This window comes from Mangifera indica, chromosome 10 (genome assembly GCF_011075055.1).
Source record: "Mangifera indica cultivar Alphonso chromosome 10, CATAS_Mindica_2.1, whole genome shotgun sequence".
NCBI lineage: Eukaryota > Viridiplantae > Streptophyta > Magnoliopsida > Sapindales > Anacardiaceae > Mangifera > Mangifera indica.
The window spans coordinates 15992107-16008456 of NC_058146.1; the positions used below are offsets into that span (position 1 = coordinate 15992107).

Genomic DNA, 16350 nt, shown 5'->3' on the forward strand with positions numbered 1-16350 from the left:
CATTAACAGAAAAACTAACCATTTTTTTAAATGGTTGGACTTGAGTTAAATCCAACACCTTATCAATTAAGATAATGTGTGTCATCAAACTAAATTCATTTTTATGTAATTCGGATTTTATATACTTATTAAATAATAAAAATTATTTTAAATATTATTTTTAATTTTTACTCAAATAGTTCATCGGACTAAACACTGCTCAACAACTAGTGTGGGCGTTAGTCAATTTGGACTGCTGAACCAACTTGGATTACCCTTCACCAGGTCAATGTCCGATCATTGTGAAAACCATGGTCAAGATTTAGCACTAAGTATAGAACTTAGCTCCATTACAAGCATCTGGTTCAATACTTACTGATGGAGGCTTAGAACTGCCTTATTTTATAACAAAAGTGGCTAGAATTTTCACACAAAAAATCTTGATTATTTATTATTCAGCCAAAAGAAGGATCCTCTAGATTTAGGTTTGGAGCACTTGGGGAAGAACAAATGGATTGGTCAGGTCTCACAAGAAGAGACACAAATGATTTGTCTACCAACATTATGGCCATAGAAAATCCTGGTAAGAGCAGCTGCAGCCTGTTCAAGGCCTTAGTTATGTCTTCCAAATGAGTAATACCAAATGTGCAAATAAATTTTACAAACTAAGAAGGTAGTATCTGATTAAATAATTTTAAAGTAAAAAAACAAATAAATAATCGTATCACTCAATCACAAGTTATTATCTTAATTTGTATAATCACTTGTATGCATAGTTTTATTCCTTCAACATAATCCAACTTCCCTTTCTACAAGGTTTTTATGGCAAACTCAAGATACTCTGAATACAAGTGTCTGAACTCTGTTTCCAAAAAGCCTTTCATTCCGAAAAGCTTGGTGGTGAGGCTGAATAAAATTGTACTGGGAAATCAATCCACAAGCTGCAATCCTTCCATGAGGTTTCATGTGTACAAGTACTTCATCAAGCAGTTTACCTCCTAACACAGATAACATTTTTCCATAAAATGAATAGCTAAAAGCATATTTCCGGCTTCTTTGGCAAGGAAAATAAAATTGTTGTAATGTGGTTACGGTTACACACCAGGTTAAGTGAGGAACATCATTCCCTGGCAACACACACAACCTGCTTCCCAACATTTTCGCCAGAAAATAATCCAGCAAAAGCAGCTGGAGCGCTTTCCAAACCTTCATTCATGTTTTCAATGTAAACGATCTTGCCTTGGTTGTAATTGCCTATAACATGTTCCAGGAACTGGGGATACAAGTGCAAGTAATCACTCTGCAAGAATCCTTTCATGGTAATGCGCTTTGGTATGAGATTGTACAGATTGTGAATCCCTTGAGGGTCATTGTAGCTATGGAGAGACACCATCCCACAAACTGCAACTCGGCCGTGAACCCTCATGTTAATCAATGCTGCATCAAGCGTTTTGCCACCCACATTATCAAAGTAGATGTCAATGCCTTGTGGGAAGTACCTGGTTTTTACAGGGGAAAACAAATGTTAGAATCTCATCTATGCAGTTGATGCTTCAGGAAAGAAGCATGATATGTGGTTTCAGATGAATTTTGAAGATAGATGTTGACTAATCAATGGAATCCAACATAACTATAACCAAAAAAAATAAAAAAAGGTTAAAGGAAGAGCTTCCAAGATTAGCATTGTACAGCTTTTCTGAAAGAAAATTTGCTCTAACCTTTTAAACAAGAAATTCTTTTCAACTTCAAATGGAAACTGTCAAAATAGCAATCCCAGAAGCTAAGTCCTTTCTAACGAGATATGCAAAGATGGTGAACCATCACAAGAAAAATCAACAATGAAAATATTACAAAGAAAATATTCAAAGAAAGCTACTTTGCCATTTGAGTCTTTTCTCCTAGAAGAAAGTGTAAACTACTTGACTTTCGTTGCAAAGCACCCAAAAGGAATCAATAAATCTGATACAGAGTACTAATCTTGGGAGAACCACAACCCACTTTCTGATGTGGGATCCAAGTCTCATACATTGCACTTGGAATCATATCATAGCACTGCGCTCTACAACCCTAACACCCAAGTAAACTAGTTCTGTGCTAACTCCCTGCTAGGGCTGAGAAAACATGATAGTAACTCTAATACCATATGCTTTGAGCATTAGAAAACCATACTCCAAAAGGTGGTTGTTGAGATTTCATAGCGCATAACCATGTAACCCTACACCAGAAGTTCATACTTTTTTATGTGGAATCTAAATTTCATACTTTGCGCTTAGAATTATAACAAAATTCTATTCCTTTCTTCGTCTTTTTGCTTGAAGATGATAATGCCAAAATGAAATTGCATTTCTAGCACAGCAAGATATTTTGAATTGCATCATGAAAACACGGTTTCTTCTATCTAAATGGAGCTGAAAATCATAATAAAGTATCCATCCAACTAAATCTAATACAACTTGGCATTTCATGCTTATTAATATCATTGTTTGAATCTCATCAGCTGAGACAGCGAGAATGAGTTACTAATCATTTTCTGTTTACAAAACCTTATTACTGACCTTTTCAAAGCTGCATCGAGGTCTGGCTCTTCCTTATAGTTAAAAGCTTCATCAAACCCAAGCTTATTCTTCAAAAGGTCAACCTAAAACACCACAAACAAGACTTGTTACAATCAACCATTTTTCCTGGTAACTTATTAGATATGTAGTAGCCCAAATGCACCAAAAGAACTTACCTTTTGGCTACTTCCGGCACTTCCAACCACATGGCAGCCGTGCAATTTAGCAAGCTGCCCAACAAGCTGCCCAACGGCTCCAGCAGCTGCAGATACAAAAACATATTCCCCTTTTTTAGGGGTGCAAACCTCATAAAATCCGACATAAGCAGTAAAACCGGGCATCCCTGCATCAGAAGTAGTTCATATATTTCAGTGACAAACTTCAATGAGATGATAAAATAGTGAAGATGAGACCCTAAGAATAGAGTATTCAAAGATATAGAGAATGAAGGTTTATGGTTACAATTTCAAAACCATTCAAACCGTAAGCTGTTTCTCATAGTTTTCTCAACCCAGAGCGAAAATTCAGAACAGTTCAGTCTCGTTTAAGTTTACAATTTTTTCCAAAAATTCTCAGAATGTTTATGATACAACAATTACCTTTGATGTGTTAAAGCATACATGTCATTTAAGTATTCAATTTAACGACCATTAATCTTACTAATTCAAAGATACAACATTGAATTTTATTGTCTTATGGTAAGGCTGATATAATATTTATGCAGGATTCGAGATTCTTTTGAACATAGAACAGTGAATCTTCTTAAAAGGTACTGTTGGGTTGTCCAACATCAGTCAGGAAAGGGGTAAGGTGTTAGTGTGAGGGAAAACCTCACTCTTTAAGCTAACTTTTGGGATATGAGAGGTTCAATAACATCTAACAGTGGTATTAGAGTCCAACTGCAACAACTCTACCCAAAAATCCATGATTGATATGATGGTCTCATCAATAGCCCGTTTCTTTTTCAAATGGCTTAATTGATAGCCCGATATGTGAGAGGTTGTTGGGTTGTCCCACATCAGTTGGGATTGAGCTAGCTTTTGTGGTTCCCAATAACAGCTACCATCTATTTTCGCCCAAAAGCCATTAGCATTCCTAATTACAAGCAAACAATGTAATCCTATTCAATTGTCACTCCCATTCCCATCAATCCACTAACCAAACATGCCCTATGTGTCATCTTCATATATTGTTATAGCAATCATAAGGAATATTGTAATAAACACTCAGGACTGAATCCAGAAAAATACCATACCAAGAAGACCCAAATGATAAGAAAGAGGGATTTTATCATCAGGTGGAATCTTTCTCAGCTGCTCAGGATTCTTAAGCAAGCTGTATTCTTCCCACCCAGTAATCCCAGAAATTATATCTCCAGGCTTGAAATTGGGGTTATCAGAATCCACAACCTTTGACACACCAAATCCTTCAATAACCTATTTCATCAAATAAAGCACACCATAAAATCCAACTCATTGCACAATTCATTAAAAAGCAATGTTTTTAAAAAGGGACCGATGATCGAACCGATTATCTCACTGGTTCATGGTTCGACCGCTTTAACAGGGAAACCAACCAGTTCAACTTATTATCAAATTATGATTAATTTTTTAAATAATATCAGATTAATCAACAGATTTTATTTAAAGATTTATAAAAAAATAAACTCAATCAAGATACTCAGAGTTATGGTGATTAGAACATATTATTTCTAAAGAGTGAAACAATTAGATGGAAAAAATATCCCCGTTTCATGATACATAAAAAAAGAAAATACAATTCTACGTGTCATTGTCTATAGAAGACATTTTAATAGATATGAGATACTTTTTTTTCTTTATAATTTTATTTTTGAATTTATGTTTTTCTTACCGACCTTTATAAATTTATCTAGTCTAAGCTAAAATAATCAAATTACTCAAAAATAATTAAATTTTCTAAAATTATCATAAATTTAGGGCAAACTTAGTTCTGTTGTTTTGACCGAATTTGAAGTCAACAAATAAACCATTTTTCAATGTTAATCAGACCAGATTTGGAGCCAATTTCCAGTTCAACGGATTGAACAAACAGTGTAAAAAAGTAAACAAGAACTTGAAGATATAATCAAATATTAAGTACCTGACCAGGGATAAAAGGAGGATGATGACCGCCAGTGCCCTGACGCAGGAGGGATCTCATGTAAGGGTCGCAAGAAAGATACAAGTTCTTGACCAGAAAAGCTGAAGACCCTTTTGGTGCCTTGAGTTGAACTTTGTTAATCTTCAGCTCCATGTCTGTCTCTTTTGGTGCTGTCTCTATATACCCTTTGAATATCACTTGCTTGTTCTGTGCTTCCTCCATGATCACTCCCTGCTACTGCCACAGCCGCTACTCACCACCGTAACGTAAAGTAAATTTATGTCACTTCTCGGAATCAGACTCAGCAAACTCTTCTTGTAGGTACTCTCAATTTTCACCTACCAAAATTTGACTGCTACCAACTTTTGTTTTTTATTTTTGTTAAGTGACCGCCAAAGCCGCCAACAACTTCCCATTTGAAGTGGGGTGTCATTTTTCACCTACTTTGCCGTATGCCATTAATATTTATTTAGGGTAAATTAATTTCTCGCCCAAGGTTTGGCTTAAAACCCCTTTTTTACCTTTAGATCGCATTATTAATATTTTCCCATCAAAAATAAAATTTAAATGAAATTACTATTTTATCCCCCTACTTTATCATTTTTCAAAATTACAATAGCTCCATAATTTAAAAAAATTTAAAAAAAAATTAATATTTTTGTTTTATAAGAACCGTCTTATTTCTATTTGTTTTCAAAATCATCCTTTCCTTCATCACATCCCAATCAACCCCCACCATCTCCTTTTCTTTGACAGCCCACCCCATAGTCTCAATCTCTCAATTCATCCATTTTCTCATACTAATGGAAATAGAGCATGCATAAAAATCTAATTTTTTAAAATTTAAAAGATCAAAATTTATTATTTCAACAACTTTTGGGTGGGAAATAGATTTTTAGCCTTGTCATTTTACCCTAACACATCAAATAGAATTTGACTATCAAAGTTATATATTTAAAATTTTTGACGAAATATTTAAAGTGCAATTAATTAGAGGAAAACTCTATAATCCACTTACTGGTTTTAAGTAATAATAATAGGAAATTTTATTTTTAACACCACTAAAAATAAAAAAAATTCAAAAAGTTAAGTTGACAAGTTGAAGAAAAAGGCTCAAATTTTTGAATCTATCTTAAACCCAGTAAGTTTAAAAGATGAGTTTTGATTACTAGAATTAATGCAATACATTTATATAAATCAACACAAATATATTTCAACACATGTTTCTTCCAACTAGAGATGAATTCAAACCGAGTTTAACTTGGGTCAACTTAAGTTCTACTTGACTTGAAAAAGTCAAGCTCATTCATTGGCTTGAGCTCAACCAACTCCCCTTAAACCAGTTAACCTCGAGGTTGGCTAAAGTAGCAAGTTGAACTTGGGCTTAGTCTCAGCTTGATAATGTGGTTGAGCTAAAATCAATTAAAAAAATGTTGTTTTGATGTATAGTGATCAAAACAACATTATTTTAGTTGATTCAAATTGAACATTTCTAAGCTCACGAGGTGAGTTGAACACCTTTCAAACTCAAACTCGACATTATAAAACCCTTAGCTCGAGTTAAAGCTCAAACTTTTTTAAGTCAAACTTGTTTTAAACTCATTTGAGACAAACTAATAAAAAAACTCTAATTAGATAAGCTCAAATCCACCCTTACCAACTAAATTAGATTACTCCTTAATGCTTACATTAATTCCAAGGTTTTAGGATCTAAACTGGAATTAGGGTTAACAATTAGATCAAGGTGGATGTCGTCAAAGATGTTGAGCCTAAACTAGCTCAAGTTGAATTTAATCTAAATTCAAACTGGTTAGAAATGTCATCATAAAATTGCAAAATGAATAAATAAAGTTATTGACAGAATAAATAGTCTTATGTACAAGATGAGTAATATCACTGAAGGAGGATTTAAGTCAAACTCAAGTCGAGATGTCAAACTAAAACTTTAGCTCAAATTTTGTTCGAATTAAACCGAACACCAATTTAAATTGAGCTAATTTGGTTTCAAGTCCACTCTTAATTCTAAATGTTCTTTTAACTAAAACAGAACATAAAGGACCTAAAAAATTTCAATAAAATTATGAGCACACACACTTTTGAGTTATAGTTAAATAAGTAGATGATTTGTTATCATGTGATTGAATAATTTTAAATTAAAAATAAATTATATATTATCTATACCCAATTATATACCACCATAGCTAGAGATGACAATTGGACCTACAAAATTGGGTCTTTGCCTCACCCTCCCCGAATGAGGTGGAGATTTCTCAATAAAAATAAAAATAGAGACTAAGATGACTAAAATCCCTGCAATAGGGGATGAGAATAAATATATCTCTAACACGTTTCCTCTCCTACATATTTTCTAAAGCATATATATTAAATTAACTTTAAAATTTTTTAATTATCTCCAAATATATTTAAACATCTAACAAATATTTCATTATTTTTCTAACTAGAATGGGAAAGTGTGGGTAATTTTCCCAAAAAGGGAAGGGGAATGAAATTTTCCCCAAAGGGAGGGCATTCCCTATGATTTCGTATAAAAAAGGGGATAAAAATTGGGAAAGGTTTTCTTTAAAGAACAGAGACAGAGATTAAAATATTTGACCCTTGCTTGTGTCATTGCCATCTCAACTTAGCTCCATCAATTTTCCCTTTCAGTAAATTTGCAGACATAACATGTAAAATAGGCCAAAGGACTTATTCGTTGACGATGACATCGAGGAGGATGGAAAGGAGCATAGTCAAAAGAAAGAGACATAGGAGAGGAAGAGACATAGTCTGGAGATCACCGATAGCCACTGAAAAATTCAATCTAAAAGTTTGGAAACCCTAGAAGGGAAAATGTTATTTTTGAAAACTTGGGTTGGGAGAAATAGTTAGTTTTTAGGGTTTGAGGGGAAAACAAAATCAAATTTAAGCTTATTTTTAATATTACAAATAAAATAACAATTTTATTCTTAAAACCATTAATTTTAACCATTCGTGGATAGATAAATAGGATTTTTAAAGTTAACAAGAGAACACTTAAGAAATCAACATACTTTGGGTAGAAACTAGTCCTTTGGCCCATAAAATAAATCAGTCTTGTTTTTCTTACTCAGAAAGGCAAAAAGGACTGTCAATCCTAAACCCACTCCTTTCACTTCTAAAGTCCTAATTCCTTCATTTTTCTTCATATATATAGGATAACTTTGAAAATTCTTCTTTATCACATATTTTTTAATATCCATGGTGGGGTGTAATTGTCAATTTTGAAAATATTGATGGTCAAGTAAATTTTAAATATTTCAAATTTTTTTCAAAAAATTCAGTTTACCTCCAAACATATATTACATGTCATTGGCACTATCTATATTTGTATCAATAATTTTTTATTGAGGGTAAAGTGTTATTTAGTTTAAAGTTTTTTGTCATTAATTTTATAAAAAATAAGCTGAATTTGTTAAAAATTTAATAGATAGATAGGAAATTGACTTTTTTTAACTTAAACGGATGAAAATTGGTTGTTTCATCAAACCTTTGGTGGGAATTGGTTATTTGACAAAAATTTTTGACAAGATTAAAAAGCTAAAAGGCTTGAATTTTCATATTTCATAAAACTCAATAAGTTTAAAAAATGAGTTTCGACTACCATAATTAACATAATACATATAGGTAAAACTCAATAAGTTTAAAAAATGAGTTTTGACTACCAGAATTAACATAATACATATATATAAATCGATATAAGCATATTTCAACATAAGCTTGTTCCAACTAATGGCTAGATTCGAGTTTGGGCCAACTCAAGTTTGGATCGACTTGAAAAGTCAAGCTCAATCCTTGGCTCGAGCTTAACAAACTCTCCTTAAACTAATTCGAATTCGATTCGGTTTAAAATGAATTGAGCTTGAGTTTAACTATGGTGTCAAACTAAGCTTAAGTTTGGGTTAGGCTCGAAACTATAGCTAAATCAAAATTAGTCAAAACAACATCTTTTGAATACGTATTGATCAAAACGACTTCGTTTTAATTATTTCAAATTAAACTTTCTAAAGCTCATGAGTTTAATGAATTAAACACCTTTTAAATTCAAGTTCAACAACATAAAACCCTTAAACTCGAGCTCAAGCTCAAGTTTACCTAAATTAAATTTATTTCAAGCTTGTTTGAATTAAGCTGATAAACAAATTCGAGCCAATTTTGATAGATTTACCCCTAAGGGAGCGTTTGGTTTAAGTAATGTTTTATTATTAAAATAGAAAGATTACCTTGAAGATAGATTATTTAGAAGATTACTGGGTATAAATGATTACTATGTTTGATAAAATTTGATAGGTATAAATAATTATTGTATTTGGTTAAAGATAATAAAATATTACTAGTAAATTATTTTACTTAAATGTCCTTGAATATAATTATTTTTAAATATTTTTTATATTATATATCATATTAATTAAAAATAATTTTATTTTTATCTCAAAAAATTAATAAATAATAATATAATTATAGTAAAATTAAGATTACTTTGTTAATCTTTAAATATCTAAGCTGAATGTGATAACAGTCACGTTAGTATTGATAATAAAATATTACTGTAATATTTTATTACTGACAAACCAAACAAGAGAATAAAAGATAGATTATCAAGATAATTTTTGATAACTTAAACCAAACGCCCCTTAATGTTTACAGAAATTCCAAGGTTTTAGAACCTAAACCGGTCTCAGGGTTAACAATTGGATCGGAATGGAACGTATTCCAACCTCTGGAAGTCTCCAATTCTTGGTCAACCATGGGGCTGATGTCAACAAAAAGTTGATTCTTCTTTTAAAAGGCCAGATTGCTGTCTTGATGGAAAGTTGGTTACTTTTTAACATATCTTTTTATATTTTATAAAAAAAAGCCAATTGACTAAGTCCCATTAAGGTATAGTGAAAACTTGTAATTTTAGTTAATTTTTAAAATTTTAAATACTTATTTATCTATTAATTTTGGTTATTATAGTTAAAGATAAAATTATAATATAAAAATTTTTATTTAAACAAAGAAATATTAGTTTTTTCTCCTTAATTTTAAAAACTAATAATATCTTTCTAACTCAAACTTTGAAACATTGTATTTAGACCCCCAAAAACTTCATTTCATCTTTCCTACAATTGTTTTTCTTGCCATTTCTCTCCGATGGCATTTTCTCTCCCTCGATGGTGGTTTTTCACACAGAAACTATCGAAAATCCAATCAAAATGGCCAAATTTTCTTACATAGATTTGTGCAAAAATCACATAGATCCATGTGATGATTTGTGCGTCTGTGAACAGATCTATCGAACGTTGTCATATAGATGTGGGTGTCATCCATGTGATGCCGTTAGACAATGCATTAATTATAGCACGAATTTTGTGTGATTTTTGCATAGATTTGTGTGAAAATTTAATCATTTTGATCAGATTTTCAGTGATTTTTATGTCAAAAAACCACTATGAAAGGAGGAGAGATGCTATCGGAGAGAAATATCAGAAAGAACGGCCGTCAAAAAGATGAAATGAAGTTTTTGGGATACATTTAGGTGTGCTCACGTTGATTAAAATAACATGTTGAATTCTTACGTTGGTCCGTAAATTTTCCCTTTCTGTAAATTTGATGACAAAACAAGGAAAAAAGTTATGTCTTGTCTCTCTTACTCAGAAAGGCAATTACCGAATGCTCAAAAAATGAGGAGTGTCAATCCTTAATCCACTCCATTCAATTCTGAACTCCCGATTCTTTTGCCTTTCTCTACATATATACATACATAAATATACGTGTGTGTGTATATATATAGGGTAGCTTTGAAGAGTCTTCTTTATCACATATTTTTTAATATACATACATAGCCATTAACATATTATATATCTTCATGCATTTGTTGAACTGATTTTGCTTCAAGTTTGCGGTGAAAATGGGGAGATTTTCTTTGTGGGTTCTTGTTTTTGCGTTGGTTTTTGTTGAGTTTCTGGTGGGAATAAGATGTGGAAATGTAGAAGATGTAAAGGTTTGGCCTTTGCCGTATTCTGTAAGCCATGGCCATAAAAACATGTACATGAGTGGAGATTTCAAGTTTTCGAGTCACGGAAGCAAGTACAGTGACGCTTCTGGGATTTTTAAAGATGGGTTCTCTCGGTTTATTGAGCTTTTAAATGTGTCTCATGTTGTTGATGGTAATGTTTCCAAGTATGATAATTCCTCCATTCTTGTGGGCTTGAATGTAGTCATTTTAACCGACCATGATGAGGTATGCTTTGGTTTGTTCAATTCTCTCTCTCTTTTTTTTTCTTTTACTTTTATTTGCAATTTGATGCTGAATGTTACATGTTCTTGTTTGTTGTTTGTGGTGGTTTTTAATTCAATTTTGGCTTTAATGCTACAGGATCAGTGCTCTTCTTTTGTTTGATTGTTTGATTCTTCAATAAGATTTCATTCAGTTTGTCTTGGAAGCTGGATGATTGATGTTCTTTCCTGATAAGATTATTCTACTTTGCAGTTACAATATGGGGTTGATGAGTCTTATAGGTTGTCTGTTCCATCTCCTGAGAAGCCGGCGTATGCACAAATTGAGGTAGGCTCGGGCAACCATCCTTTTTTCTGATTCTTAATTTTTAATGTGAAGTTGTGTTTTGGATTAGTTGTTGGCATGTGAGTTGTTAGAATTTTGTTGGTGGAAATTTGTTGACTTATAATAGCCATGAATGTATCAAGAAATTTGACAAGAATATGAGAAGTATAAAATAATTATCTTTACATGTTGACGGTAAGTCTTTATCACAAAATTGAAGCCTGAATAGTTCTATGCTTTTTGGGGTGACTTCTTCAAGGTATTTATGTTTAAAGAATGATGTCTATATGTCTTAACCAAATCATTGTGTGGACCATGATAGATTAAATACATTATATTATGATCCTAAGTGCAAGATATGAGACTTAGATCTCATATCGAAAAACATGAGTTTTTGGTGTGGGATTCTAGTCTCAACAACTAATTTTTTAAGTGTGATTCTTTTAAGATTCGTATCACATTATAAGACAACATTAATCTAAATTGTTGGTTCATCTAATGTTGCTATTTTGTTGAATTTGGATTGCACTCGATAAATGTTCTCCAACTCTATGTTGGATTTGCATTGTGAAATGCATAAGTGAAGTTTGTTAAGAATAAAGTGTTCATCATCATGTTTGGCGATTTCTTTTTGGATGGTTCTTAACCTGTGAAATTTCTTCAAATTAGCTTTTTTAGCAGAATAAATTGGTTAAATGGTTTTTTAGCTACACCAATACGGTTTGGACCATCTCTGTTCATTATGAATGAATAAGACATTTGCCTGTCATCTTAATTCTATGATTGAATACGAACTTTTATGAGAAATTACTGCTGCAGGCAACCTTAGATACGTATGTCTATGATGCATAGTTGGTGGTGCAAGATGAATGCTGAGCATCTATCATTTGTCTGTGCATTTGGCATGATGTAAAATACAGAAATATATCAATTTTCAACTTTCTGATCATATTAAATTTATTATGAAACATTGCAGGCACAGACTGTTTATGGGGCTTTACATGCTCTTCAGGTTAGGTGCTATCATTCACAGCACATTATCATTGATGCTTTGCAGGTTTAAACAGACTACTTAGTTCTTAAAGTACTTGTATTTGCATGAAATGTCACAGACCTTGAGCCAAATATGCCAATTCAACTTCACATCCAGGATAATAGAAGTTCCAATGACACCATGGACCATTTCTGATAAACCAAGGTTCCCTTTTCGAGGGCTCTTAATCGGTAAGAGGCTTTTTCATGCTTGCTTTATTGCATCTTTCAGTAATTATTGTCATTTTCAGCTTATGTACAATTTTGTATATTAAAGACTATTTAAATCATCTATAATAATTGATATGTCCTAAACACAAATAACTACTTCTGCAGATAATTATCACAGCAGCATTCAACTAGTTAGGAATAAAGGTTATTTGGCTTAGAAATTTTGTTTTCCAAAATGAATTTGTTTATCTGATTATTTCAAATTGCTGCAGATACATCTCGTCATTATCAACCTGTTTCAGTGATTAAGAGTGTTATTGATTCTATGGCCTACTCAAAGCTGGTATGTGAGTTGGAACTGTCAAGGCTACTATTAAGAAATGGTTGATATCTTTATTCCATTAACACTTGGTTCAAAAGCTTAGCTTTTGCAAATTAATATATATGCAGTATTACCTCTTGCGTTCATGCAGAATGTTTTGCACTGGCACATTGTAGATACACAATCCTTTCCTTTGGAGATACCTTCATATCCAAAACTTTGGGATGGTGCATATTCAGATTCTGAAAGATATACAATGACTGATGCAGCTGAGATTGTGAGGCAAGTGATCACCACCTTGTTTGCACCACTTATTTTATGCTAGTTAAGTCGCCTCTAACATATTGATAATCAATTTTTTGCAGTTATGCTAGAAAACGAGGAATCAATGTATTGGCTGAAATAGACGTTCCAGGACATGCTTCCTCTTGGTACTAACATGTCAATTCTCACTACAGTGTTTTAACTATTTTAGAAGATATGCATTTCGTTCAAACATATTCTTCTGTGCAGTAGATTAAACAGCAAGCTTTTGATTGATAATGATCGTACAGGAATTATATTTCTTATATTTCCATTTTAAATCTGTTAAAGTTACCAACTGATCCAACTGCTTAAGCTAATAGTAAAGTACCCAACATTAATATGTAAGCTGCAGTGCAAATTGTTGAAGTGTTGACACTCCAAAGAACATGTTAGTAGAAGTATCAGAGATAGTTGCCGGGTGCTGGCATCCAACACACATGGGTTTGCAAAGAAGCAAAAGGAGAATACTATCTATGTTGCTCTTGGAACTATAATTAGCTCTGCTTAAATTATTAACAAATATGAGCAGCTCTAATATCTACATTTTCATTCTTTGGTGTTGCTCATCATGGTATGCAAAGAAGCTTTTGCAATTTTCCTTGCATTAAGTTTTGTGCGTAACTTATAGCTTTAATTTTTAGGGGAGTTGGCTATCCTTCTTTGTGGCCATCAAATGACTGTCAACAGCCACTGGATATCAGTAATGAATTTACATTCAAAGTGATAGATGGAATACTTTCAGGTAATGTCACCACTTCTTTCAAAATGGTAGCATCATGTCATAAAAATGTGTTAGGGACCCGGAAAACTAATGGATAAGAGTGGATATTCCTTTACATACAAAACAGTAACAAAACAGATAATGAACAATTAACGTTTTCTCCTCCGTTGTTTAGCTTTTGAGAAGCCAAAATCTCTCCCTAATTTGTCTAGCCAGTTGAGAGACTAAACTTTGTTCACTTCCATTGGCTTTCAAGAGGTTAGTTTTCTCCCTCAATCAACTAAAAGTTGCCCAAATAAAACCCAATTTTTCATTGCCTCCTTCCTTTTGAAATCCCTTCTCCCCACTCTTATTCTTGCCGATAATTGCCTTCATAACTGCCCACTTCCCACCTAAATATGAGTCCTAACAAAATCTAAATTGAAGAATTTTTGTCACATTTTTTGTTCTATAAATAAATATGTTTGGCTTTACATCAAAGAAAAAAAGTTATGAAAATGGTCTAATACTATTTGAACTATTATGTTTCAGATTTCAGGAAAGTCTTTAAATTTAAATTTGTGCATTTGGGAGGTGATGAAGTCAATACAAGTAAGTTTAAAATTTTACATTCAGGGCTTATAGATGAAGTATGGCGATCTGATAACTCATGTTGAATGCATTACTATTTGTTAGGTTGCTGGAAAACGACTTCTCATGTATCTAAATGGTAACAATCTCTAGATTTTTCCTTTCAAAATAAACATTATTTATTGTGACCAATTCATTCCTTAGAACTTTTTTGCATAAACCACAAAAAGGGTCTGTGCAGGTTGAAAAAGCAGGGGATAAGTGAATCCGAAGCGTATCAGTACTTTGTCTTGAAAGTTCAGAAAATAGCTCTTGCCCATGGATATGAGCTTGTTAATTGGTATGAATCTTTTGAACAGAGATTTATGATCAATGACATTGTTTTCACGTCTTATCCCTCATGAAGATGATGCATGACAGGGAGGAGACATTCAACAACTTCGGGGAAAAATTGAATCAGAAAACTGTGGTACACAACTGGTATGATCTACACTCAAATCCAACTGAAACGATCAGTCCCTCAGTTCCTTATATCAGAATGTCGTAGAATAACCTAGTCATTTAAAAAAAAAAATCGATTGATAAAATTTGATGTCTTCCTAAAATCTTGTAGGCTTGGAAGTAGTGTGGCTGAAAATGTTGTTAAGGCTGGATTAAGGTGCATCGTAAGCAACCAGGACAAGTGGTATTTGGACCACCTGGATACTCAATGGCAGCAATTCTATTTGAATGAACCGCTCACACATATCACAGAATCCAGCCAACAGAAACTAGTTATCGGTGGTGAGGTTTGCATGTGGGGTGAAACAGTCGACACCTCTGATATTCAGGAAACTATATGGCCACGTGCTGCGGCAGCTGCTGGTACTTGTTATATCTGGCTACTAAATATTTTGTTGTTAGCACCATATAAAAATTCTAACGATACTGATATTTTCAATTTTGCTCTCTCTTGGGTTGAAGAGCGAATGTGGACGCCTTATGATAAGCTGGCAAATGATACAACACGAGTTACTGGAAGGCTGGCTCACTTCCGGTGTTTGCTTAATCAAAGAGGAATTGCAGCTGCTCCGGTAGCTGCAGATGGTCGTGGTACTCCCTCTGAACCCGATTCTTGCTTTAAGCAATAACAAGCTGAAGTACATTCCCAACTTCTGCTGGTTACGGTGCAACTGCTTCAATATTACAACCATTCTTAACTTCTTGAAACAATGAAGCAGCTGAGATATTGGTGCTGTCACTCTGCGCCGTTTTCAGCTTGCATTGTGAACAGTTAGCTTGAACTTCCACGATCAATTAAATGCTTTGCTTTGCTTCAGTGTCTTAGCATTAGCGTTCTGAAAATTGCCAAGTGTATAGAATTATTGCTTTGCTTAGAGGTAAAGGTTTAGGGTTAAGACTTACTTTAAGAATAACTCTTAACAATTCTAACTGTTTCCATAATTTGTTCAAACTCTATCTTCTATTGTGTAATGGATAACCACCATAAACAGATCTCTTTATCCATTTTTAATAATGTAATAACAGAGTAGGCTCTTGGTACAGAGGCTATGATATGACAGATTGTATCCCCCTATTATTATTCTCATAACAGCCTCTTGATTTAACTACTTCAATGGTTATGAGAAAGGTCATTAGACCGGAGATTTATTTTACTCTGTATGGTTTGTTTGCCCTTGAAGGAACGATCTATCTTGAGTGGGGTTCGTTGTTATAAAAATATATAATATGCCGAACCACTTTAAAAACTTTGTTCCTTATTATTTAGATCGAATTTTTTTTTCTAATTTTAAGTGTTTTTTATTAGTGAATTTTTGTCATCAACATTTTCAATAGGACTTATTAATAACAATGCATCAATATAAACATTTACGAACAAAAACTTCAAAATCGTGTATCAATCAATCATTTTATGACACAATTCAGGAAAAATGTTTTTTAACTATAGAGTCTGAAAATAAATTTTTAAAAGATGTTTGGTTTAGAGAAT

The 16350-nt window shown here is 32.9% G+C and overlaps 2 protein-coding genes across 3 annotated transcripts; one reads left to right on the plus strand and one right to left on the minus strand.

Annotated features, from left to right (window-relative positions):
• Window positions 1-707: 707 nt before the first annotated feature.
• On the minus strand, window positions 708-5032 carry LOC123228108 (2-alkenal reductase (NADP(+)-dependent)). Of its 2 annotated transcripts, XM_044653334.1 has the most exons (6): window positions 4656-5032; window positions 3790-3970; window positions 2711-2877; window positions 2535-2617; window positions 1082-1478; window positions 708-977 (listed from the first exon to the last, which is right to left on the minus strand). In XM_044653334.1, the coding sequence occupies exons 1-5, from the start codon at window positions 4875-4877 to the stop codon at window positions 1100-1102; spliced, it is 1032 nt and encodes a 343-aa protein (XP_044509269.1). In that variant the 5' UTR covers window positions 4878-5032; the 3' UTR covers window positions 708-977; window positions 1082-1099. The 2 variants fall into 2 exon arrangements, with proteins under 2 accessions (XP_044509269.1, XP_044509268.1); XM_044653333.1 differs by having other exon boundaries at window positions 708-1478.
• Window positions 5033-10444: 5412 nt separating this feature from the next.
• LOC123227415 (beta-hexosaminidase 3-like) lies at window positions 10445-15967 on the plus strand. The gene is made up of 14 exons (XM_044652205.1): window positions 10445-10917; window positions 11167-11241; window positions 12215-12250; window positions 12351-12462; window positions 12714-12784; window positions 12915-13045; window positions 13129-13194; window positions 13711-13811; window positions 14322-14381; window positions 14466-14499; window positions 14602-14700; window positions 14781-14840; window positions 14974-15224; window positions 15324-15967. The coding sequence occupies exons 1-14, from the start codon at window positions 10585-10587 to the stop codon at window positions 15488-15490; spliced, it is 1596 nt and encodes a 531-aa protein (XP_044508140.1). The 5' UTR covers window positions 10445-10584; the 3' UTR covers window positions 15491-15967.
• Window positions 15968-16350: the final 383 nt, after the last annotated feature.